This window comes from Sarcophilus harrisii, chromosome 3 (genome assembly GCF_902635505.1).
Source record: "Sarcophilus harrisii chromosome 3, mSarHar1.11, whole genome shotgun sequence".
Classification (NCBI taxonomy): domain Eukaryota; kingdom Metazoa; phylum Chordata; class Mammalia; order Dasyuromorphia; family Dasyuridae; genus Sarcophilus; species Sarcophilus harrisii.
The window spans coordinates 304,482,575-304,493,035 of NC_045428.1; the positions used below are offsets into that span (position 1 = coordinate 304,482,575).

The following is a 10,461-nucleotide window of genomic DNA, read 5'->3' on the forward strand; positions in this document are numbered from 1 at the left end:
AGGGCTGGTTCAATATTAGGAAAACTATCAATATAATTGGCCATGTTAATAACCAAATTAACAAAACCATATGATCATCTCAATAGATGCAGAAAAAGCATTTGATAAAATCCAACATCCATTCCTATTAAAAACACTTGAGAGTATAGGAATAAATGGACTTTTCCTTAAAATAATCAGCAGCATCTATTTAAAACCATCAGTAAGCATCATATGTAATGGAGACAAACTGCAACCATTCCCAATAAGATCTGGAGTGAAACAAGGTTGCCCACTATCACCGTTACTATTTAATATTGTATTAGAAACACTAGCTATAGCAATAAGAGCTGAGAAAGAGATTAAAGGAATAAGAATAGGCAATGAGGAAGCCAAATTATCACTCTTTGCCGATGACATGATGGTATACTTAGAGAATCCCAGAGATTCTACTAAAAATTGGATTGGATGTTAAAGATCATCTTGTCCAATACATAATTTTCCAGAGGGGGAAAAAAAAAACTGAAGCCAAAACAGGTGAACCTGGCCATGATCTCAAAGCTAGTGAGTAATCAACACTGGACTAGAACAAATTTCTTCTGATGCCAAATCAGGTGGAATTTTCCCTAAAGTCCGATATCCACCTGTCATACATACTAATCAGGAGATCCTGGTGAGTTATTAAACTTTTAGAATTCTCTAAGATAATAAATTGCAGAAAAGCAACCCATCTGAGTTAATAAAGAGAATTTCTTAAACAAGGTATTCCTTATAATTAGGCAAAGTGATTCAACTGGAATCATAGATCAAATTCCTATCCCTATCTCTTTGCTTGCAACACAAGAAAGTGGCAAATTAGGCAGCACTATCCAAGTGAATCAATTATGTATCTTGCCTTGGATAGTTCTTTGTCATTTGGAAAGATCACAAAATTTACGTGAAGCTTTTTACTTGGGTAGTCCCTGGAAAATCGTAAAACTTCCTGCAACATTATATGAATTGTTTCTTCTTTGGGGGTGCTGATGGTTCCAATTCCAAGAGCAGGGAAGGAAAGTGAATTCATATTTTGCTGATAGGCTTTTTCCAAGCATTTCATCACTGCATGTTTTAGTATCTGTAAGGAAATAAGTTATTTTTTATTATAATCTTATTAACACTTCAAAATATTCTTTTCTTATCAGCTTGATAAATATAAACATTTTTTAAACAAAAAAGAACTGGAAAAGATTGTATATGAGTAAGTGGATTTTTCTTTCTTTACCTTTTGGATATATATTATATAAATATAAAACATCTATTAAATGTAACCTGGTAGTTTTCACACAGCCCTGCTCATTTGTATCACCCTCTAAACTTCCCTCTGTTATATTCTGTGAATTAAAAAAAAAAGTTTCATTGACAATGTCCTAATACTATATTCAGTTACCTTTATAATATGTCTTTAATATACTCCTTTCTGGTTCTAGATATTTATTAGCTATGTGAGCCATTTGACATCACAACTGAAACAACAGAAAACAACACACCAGTCCAGTATTCTAAATATATTAATATACCACTAATTGTAGCACATCCATGAACCATAATTTGTTTAGCAATTAATAGGCATCTACTTTGGCTTTAGTTCTTTACTATTACTAAAAATGCTGCTATAAATAGTTTTGTGTTTGTGGAACCTTTCTTTCTGTCATTGACCTCTTTTGGAGTATTGTAGTTATCAGGGAATTTGTAGGTCAGAGCATTTTAGTGGGATGTATTTATTAATTTTACTAAACATTTTTTCTTTTCTTTCTTTCTTTTTCTTTTTTCTTTTTTCTTTTTTTTTTTTTTAAAGAGATAGCTTGTTGGGTAGTAGAAGGGGAGGGATATATCCAGATAAAACTTTTTTTAAAATATCAATTAAAAAGAAAAAAGTTCCATTTGGAGGTTAAGGGACTTTTTAAAAAAGAATCTACTATGATATAAAAATAAAATGCATAAAAATGCATAGCAAAAATTGCAGCAAAACAAGAATACCACTACTAGTAACTACCACCCCCATTACCCAACCACTAACACCACCACTGATATGGTGCTTTAAAGTTGGCAAAATGCTTTAAAAATATTTATCCTCACAATGACCTGAGATGTATGTACTTTTATTAATACCCATTTTATAGATGAGGAAACTAAAAGGCAGGAAATTAAGTGATTGACTATAGTCATTCAGCTAGTGAGTGTATGAGACAATATTTGAACTCATCTTTCCACTTCCAGATCCAGCACTCTAGTCACTGAATCCCCAACTTCTCATATTACAAATATTGTATTATGGCAAGATCAAAGAATAGTATCAGGAACACTCAAAGGCAGAATGAGCTTAGGTTAGCAAGAAAAACTAAGAAACACAATGTGCTTTTTCAAGCTATATTGTAAGAAAGAGGAAGATCAAAAAAGGATAGAATGACTTTTCAGGGTCTGTGAGATGGTTAAATCTAACTGACAATAAAGATAGAAATAAGTGAATACTTATTGTGCTTCTGTTTTTTCTGCCAAAGAAAAATGATTTTTGTATTAGAATGGGCTATACCAAAATGGCTAATATGGAGTTTAACTCCAATATACATAAGGAGATATTGAGGGGTCTCAGTTGCCTTAAAAGAATTTGTCATCTGGACCCAATGAACAGCAGCCTATGTCTTAAATAACTGTTTGATGTCCTTAGTGAACCACTTTCATTTGACTGGAAAAAAAAAAAAACTGGGAAGGTCTAACCTGGAGAAGACCCAGTAAGGAAATGCTAGTTGTCTTCAAGTTTCTGAAAGGCTAACATGGGAAAAGAATTAGATTTGTTCTGGTTGACAGCAAAACCAGGAGGAAAGTGGTAGTAGTACAATATTTCATATTGATTTAGGAGGGAAAAAATCCTTACTAACAATTAAACCTATCCAAAATTAGAATGAACTATTTAGGATGAATTAAACTATTCAAGCAAAAGCTAGATGATCACTTATTAGAAACCTATAATGGGAATTGGGAGAGTGGAGGGTATAGACTGGATTAAGATCACCACTAAAGTACCTCATTCTAAAATTTTATGTTTCTATAACGACAGGGTTATTTTTCTCCTGAGCTCTAATTCTATATGATCAACTGAGCACTTAACATCTCCACTTGAATGTGATACAGGCATCTCAAACTCAGTTGTTCAAAACAGAATTTATAACTGCCAATTCCCACAAAAATCTGCCTTTCTTCCTAAATTCCTGACTTCTCTAAGCCTTGGAATTAATCTCAACTCTTCATTCTCTTTTACTATGCTGCATTCACAATATACAATAATCTCCCAAGTAGTGTTGATTCTGCCTCCATGTCACCTCTTACAATCATTTTGTTTTTCCTACTTATATCACAAACATCAAAGTTCAGGTCCTTATCCCTTTTTCATGGGATTACTACACTAGGTTGTGACTTGGTTATCTCATTTCTAATCTCTCCAATCCATTCTCCATACAGCAATTTTGGGAGTTCTCAAGCCAAAGACAGTAAGGGGATCAAACAGCTAGTCAGAAACTGCAGAGAACCCCATGATAAGACTGAGCGCAGGACAGAGTGCTGTTTGGCAACTCCATTTCCTATACCCACTTCTGGGTCATGGTTCTAGAGCAGAGAGAAATGATTGCTGTCTCAAGAGAGGAAGAACACTGAAGAGCAGTATTGGTTTTGGCTGAAAGGAAACAGAAACCCTAAGGATCAGTATGGCTTCCATTTACAAAGGAACAAAGGACACTAGAGAGCATGAGAATAAATGAAGCTTTCCTTAAAATGACAAGCAGTGTCTATCTAAAAAGATATGTAAACATTATCTGTAATAGGTATAACCTAGAAGACTTTCTAATAGGAATAGGAGTGAAACAATAAGAGAAGTATATCCATTAACACTGTTAATATTCAATTACTGTACATTTTGTATTATTCATTGTACATATTGCATTATTCAATATTGTATTAACAATATTAGCTTTAGCAATTAGGGAAGAAAAGAAATTGAAGGAATTGGAATTAGCAATAAGGAAACAAAACTATCACTTTTGCAGATGATATGATGACATACTTGGAGAATCTTAGCAAATCAACTGAAATAACTATTTGAAACAACAACTTTAGTGAAGTTGTAGAATATAAAATAAACCCATACAAATCATCACATCAGTATTTCTGCATATTACCAATAATGCCCAGCAGCAAGAGATATAGATTCCATTTAATGTAATTGTAGACAATATAAAATACTTTTAAGTGTACTTGTCAAGACAAACTCAGGAATTATATGAATAGAATTATAAAGTCTTATCTAAACAATTGGAAAAATATTATTTGCTCATGGTTAGGCAGAGTTAACATAATAAAAATGATCATTCTACGTAAATCAATTTACTTATTCAGGGCCATAACAATTAAGCTACCAAAATTATTTTATAGATCTTGAAAAAATAATAACAAAATTCATATGGGAGAACGAAAGGTCAAGAATATCAAGGAAATTAATAAAAAAAAAATACAAAGAAAGATGGCCTAGTTGTACCAGAACTAAAACTATATTATAGGGTGAGAAACATCAAAACTATTTGGTAATGCCTAAGAAATAGAATGGTGGATCTGTGGAATAGGCTAGATAGAATGGTGGATCTGTGGAATAGGTTAGAACATAAAACAGAATCATTAATGATTATAGTAATCCTTTCGTTGGATAAATTCAAAGACTCCAGTTTCTTGGATAAGAACTCACTAAGTGACAAAAGCTGGTGGGAAAACTAAGGCAGAAACTAGGCATAGAGCAACATCTCACATCGTATACCAAGATAAGGTTGAAATAGATACATGATTTATACACACAGAGTTATACAATAAGCAAATTAAGAGAGCAAGGAATACCTTATCTGTCAGATCCATGGAAAAGAGAAGAATTTATGACCAAAAAAGTAATAGAGAACATTATGCAATGCAAAATGGATACTTTTGATTATATTAAATTTAAAACTTTTTGCACAAACAAAACCAATGGAACCAAGATTAGAAAGAAAATAGATAAGAAACAGTTTTTACAGCCAGTGCTTCTGATAAAGGCCTCATTTCTAAAATATATAGAAAATGGATTCAAATATATATATGAATACAAGTCATTCCTCAATTGATAAATGATCAAATGATTTGAATAGGCATTTTTAATATGAAAAGTCATATAAAAATGCTCAGTTACTAATTAAATTGAGAAATTAAAATTAAATCACATTGAGGCATCTTACACTCATCAGATTAGATAATTTGACATAAAAGGAAAATTATAAAAGCTGGAGGGGATGTGAGAAACCTGGGACCCTAATATACTGTTAGTGGGGTTATGAACTGATCTATTCATGCTGAAGAGCAATTTGGAACTATGCCTAAAGAGCAATCAAACTGTGCATACTCTTTGATCCCACAGTACTATTGTATCCTAAAAAGATCAAAAAAAGAGAAAATACCTGCAAGTAAAAAAAAAAAATACTCATAGCAATCCTTTTCATGATGACAAAGAACTGGAAATTGAGGGGATGCCCATCAATTGGGAAATGGCTGAACAAAGTGTGATATATAAATGGAATGGAATCCTCACATTGTGCTATAAGAAATGATGAACAGGTGAGTTTCTGAAAAACCTGGAAAGACTTACATGAAGTGATACTGAATGAAGTGAGAAGAAGCAGGATAACATTTTATACAGTAATAGCCACATTGTATAATGATCAACTATGATAGAATTGGCTTTTCTCAGCAATTCAATGATTCCAAGACAATTCCAAAGGACTCATGATGGAAAATGTTGACCACAGGCAGAGAAAGAACTATGGAGTTTGGATGTATATCAATGCATGTTTTTTTCATAGAGTAATAGTAAATTACCATCATAACTAGTGTTAGATAAGCCTAATATCTAAATTATGGGGGCAAAAACTCACCAGTTTAGTAAAATTGTTGAGAGAACTGGAGAGCAACTTGTCAGAAAATAGATATAGACCCAACAACTCATTCTGTATGCCAAGATAAATTCAAAATAGTACATGATTTAGACAAAAATGTAGACAAATTGGAAGAACATGGAAAATTTTACTTGTTAAAGCTATGGATAATGGAAGAGTTAATAGCCAAACAAGTAGAGACGTCATGAGAAGTATGATGAGAAATATTACTTGAATTACATGAAATTAAAAAGTGTTTGCATATTCAAAACCAATGCAGCCAAGATTTGAAGGAATGCAAAAAACAGAGAAATTTTTATAGTAAGTTTCTTTGATAAAAGCCTTATTTACTATAGGGAAACAATTCAAATTTTATAATATGAGTTATTCCTCAATTATTAAATCATCAAAGGACATCAACAGGCAATTTTCAGAAGAAGAAATCAAAGTTGTCAATAGTCACGTGAAAAATGCTCTAAATCACTATTGATTAGAAAAATGCAAATTAAAACAACTTTGACATACCACCTTATACCTATCAGATTGGCTAACATTACAAAAAAGGAAAATGACAAATGCAGAAGGGAGTGTGGAAAAAATGGGAAATTAATGTATTGTTAATGGAATTATAAATTTGTCCAACAATTCAGGAAAATATATATAATATAAGTATATACTATAAATGTATATATATATATATATATATATATAGTGTGTGTGTGTATTTACATATGTGTATATATGTGTGTATGCACACATACATATACACACATACACGTGTGTGTCTAAGCTCCTAATATAGATACATGGCACATAATAAGCACTTAATAAATTTACCTTCTTATGCCACTCGGGAAGTAGTAAATCATAGTAAGAAGGCCATACTAGGTGGTACACATATTGACAGGATAAATTAAATCCTGTTGTTACTACCAATTCTTGAATATTAGATCTTTCACACAATTTTTTAAAAAAATCTTTTTCTAGTTCGGTTCCTACTTGGTCAAGAATTGTTTTTGATATACGTCCAGCTGGAAAAGAATATTGATCTGGTACACAATTCACAATGACATCCACCTGAAAAGGTAAAAAAACAAAACAAAACAAAAAAACAATCGGATACCAAATTTGACATTAACCATTATTTTTGCATAGTGATTATCACCTCCCAGCATTACTACCATCATCTCCCATGGAGCATACAAGATTCTTGTCTCTTACTATCCCTTCAACCATACTTCAACCAACCACTAAGATCATTGCCTTCTTGACAGATCTAAGAATGTCATTTCTTCTCAAAACATTTATCCTACCTGATTCTACGTAACAGTTTCTGATGTTTCATTTCCCCTACAAATTCACAAGTTGCAATAGGGTGATTTTTTATCTATTCTCTCTTAGCATCATATTCTGTGCATGGCAGATACTTAATAAACTGATGAATTTAATTATTTAAAAAATTTTAATCTAGATTTATGATTTTATCACACTAGGGAACTCCCAGTGTGGAAACTCCTCTCTGTTTTTGAAGGCAATTGGCAATTTCTCTGCTATAATATATAATTGGGCTATCTGGGAGCTGAGAAGTTAAATGGCTAATCCTTCTCTCTTTTTTTTTTTTTTTCAATTTTTTTATTTATTTATTTTTTATTTAATAGCCTTTTATTTACAGGATATATGCATGGGTAACTTTACAGCATTAACAATTGCCAAATCTCTTGTTCCAATTTTCACCTCTTAGCCCCACCCCTCCCCAGATGTCAGGATGACCAGTAGATGTTAAGTACATTAAAATATAAATTAGATACACAATAAGTATACATGACCAAAACGTTATTTTGCTGTACAAAAAGAATCAGACTCTGAAATATTGTACAATTAGCTTGTGAAGGAAATAAAAAATGCAGGTTGGCATAAATATAGGGATTGGGAATTCAATGTAATGGTTTTAGTCATCTCCCAGAGTTCTTTCTCTGGGCATAGCTGGTTCAGTTCATTACTGCTCCATTGGAAATGATTTGGTTGATCTCCTTGCTGAGGATGGCCAGGTCCATCAGAACTGGTCATCATATAGTATTGTTGTTGAAGTATACAATGATCTCCTGGTCCTGCTCATTTCACTCAGCATCAGTTCATAAAGTCTCTCCAGGCCTTTCTGAAATCATCCTGTTGGTCATTTCTTACAGAACAGTAATATTCCATAATATTCATATACCACAATTTATTCAGCCATTCTCCAACTGATGGACATCCATTCAGTTTCAGTTTCTAGCTACTACAAAAGGGCTGCCACAAACATTCGTGCACATACAGGTCCCTTTCCCTTTTTATAATCTCTTTGGTATATAATCCCAGTAGTAACACTGCTGGATCAAAGGGTATGCACAGTTTGATAACTTTTTGAGCATAGTTCCAAACTACTCTCCAAAATGGTTGGATTCGTTCATAACTCCACCAACAATGCATCAATGTCCCAGTTTTCCTGCATCCCCTCCAACAATCATCATTATTTTTTCCTGTCATCTTAGCCAATCTGACAGGTGTGTAGTGGTATCTTAGAGTTGTCTTAATTTGCATTTCTCTGATTAATAATGACTTGGAGCATCTTTTCATATGACTAGAAATAGTTTCAATTTCTTCATCTGAGAATTGTCTGTTCATATCCTTGGACCATTTTTCAATTGGAGAATGGCTTTAATCCCTCTCTCTTACTATGTGTTCATTCCTACCTGCTTCTATAAAGGTATTCTACCTATCTGGCATGGCCTTCCTCATTGCATATCCATTTCTTTGTTTTAACCCCAAAGGTCACTTCTCTGAAACTTTTTTCGTTAGCTATTCTTAATTTAATTCTTTCTTTATGTCTTTTACATGTATATATTAAGTTGACACTTTTATTTTCTATTTTTGGGCACTATTCTCTTGCTGTTTCCTATTAATGTGTTTGGTTTCCCTTACTGTACCCATCTTATATACAGTAAATACCTCTAGAAAGGAACTAGTACTTCTACTCCTTTGTATTTTCACTAGTTTAGTAGGAACTTTGCAAATAGAGGTTCAAAAATGCCTGCTCACTAATAGTCCAGAAAGAAGAGGGTATTAGCCTGAGGATCCCCAGATTTACCTGCTGTTTCTCAATGAATCCCTCTATAATCTGGAGTTTTACATTGTTGAGGGTAATGGAAGCTAAAGATGGGGCTGCTGATATGTTTTTACCCAGAAATTCCTCACAGCTTCTTTTAAATGCAGCCACAGTGGGTTCCTCATTGCTCACAAGGTGGATTTCTTTTAAGATCTTGCTTCTTTGATAACCAGAAAAGTTCATAATGGTATCCACAATAATTCCTACACATAGATTCAGAGGGAAACCAAATATGCCAGAGCTTAATGCAGGGATTGCCACTGTCTTTATACCAGAAGATCCACTGACTACATATTCCAGAATATTTAGAATCTCTGCTTTAAGTTGAATGCTACCTGTTTGTTTATCTAACACCTTCCGCTCTTCTTTGACAACCTGGATAATCTGAGAGTGGGAAAACTGGCCTCCTCCTGTCACAACTATTTTACCAATTGGCCCTCCCTTAATTTTGTCTTTCCCCTCCACTGCTAAGCCTCCATGACTGGTGAGATCATCTTTCCAGACAGACAACTCTATCTGGGAAGACAACATTGTCCTGAAGACCTTGGCAGAATCCATAGCACTCTTCAGGTTAGAGGCACATTGAAACTTCTTATTGATAACATCATTGAACAAAGATTCATAGCTTTTCAAGGTTTTTAAGTGATCACTGTCAATGGCAATTTGTAGACTTTTCTGTTCCATGAGGCCTGTGGAAAGAACAAAACAGGAAATGAACTGGTAAGCCAGTCTTTCAATGGAAATAAGTTCAAGTGAAGTTTAATCTTCTTTCAATCTAAAAACTGTGTTTCCTACTTGTAGAAGGACAATGACCTAATTGTATCCAAAAGATCTTTCTCTTTACTTCCGTAAATGAAATGATCAGCTGGTCCATGTTGGAAACCACACTCCAGAGGTATGATGATAACCACTGGAAAGGTCCTATATAGACATAATTTGGGCAAACAGAGAAAACTTTGCATGGTGCCTTAGGCAAAAGAAAAATGAATAAGAATCCTTGATCCAGTTATTCTTACTCCCTAGGTGTTACTTAATAAGAATTTTCAAGTCCATAGCCATTAAATTCACATATTTACTAAACATTTTATGTGGGAGGTACTGTGCTTGAGGCAGAGCCAAGGTAGTAGAATAGAGGAAGCCCTACAATCAAGCTCTCCCAATATTCCCCTTCAACCAACTTAAAAAATTCATTTAGTTGAATTCCAGAGAGTCATAGCCCCTAAAAAGGTCATGGGAAGACATGTTTTCCTGCCCTTAACAACTTAGGAGGATAGAAGGAGACGTGACACTAAGATGGAGCTGGCCTATAACATACCCTTCAGCAACATCAGTTGTGGACCTTGGAGGTGAGAGCAGTAGCAG

The 10,461-nt window shown here is 33.6% G+C and overlaps 1 protein-coding gene across 1 annotated transcript; it reads right to left on the reverse strand.

Moving 5' to 3' along the window:
* Positions 1-510: 510 nt before the first annotated feature.
* On the reverse strand, positions 511-9,790 carry PARP9 (poly(ADP-ribose) polymerase family member 9). The gene is made up of 3 exons (XM_031959737.1): positions 9,082-9,790; positions 6,795-7,034; positions 511-1,093 (listed from the first exon to the last, which is right to left on the reverse strand). Exons 1-3 carry the CDS (start codon positions 9,781-9,783, stop codon positions 845-847), a joined length of 1,191 nt encoding a protein of 396 aa, XP_031815597.1. The 5' UTR covers positions 9,784-9,790; the 3' UTR covers positions 511-844.
* Positions 9,791-10,461: the final 671 nt, after the last annotated feature.

Bases quoted from the DNA above. Each gene is read 5' to 3' on its own strand.
- PARP9 (XM_031959737.1), bottom strand. From the start codon at position 9,783: ATGGAACAGAAAAGTCTACAAATTGCCATTGACAGTGATCACTTAAAA. The intron at 7,035-9,081 runs GTAAATCTGGGG...TTACCTTTTCAG, and splicing joins GATTCATTGAGAAACAGCAG to GTGGATGTCATTGTGAATTG. The intron at 1,094-6,794 runs GTAAATTTATTA...ATTTCCTTACAG, and splicing joins TTCCCGAGTGGCATAAGAAG to ATACTAAAACATGCAGTGAT.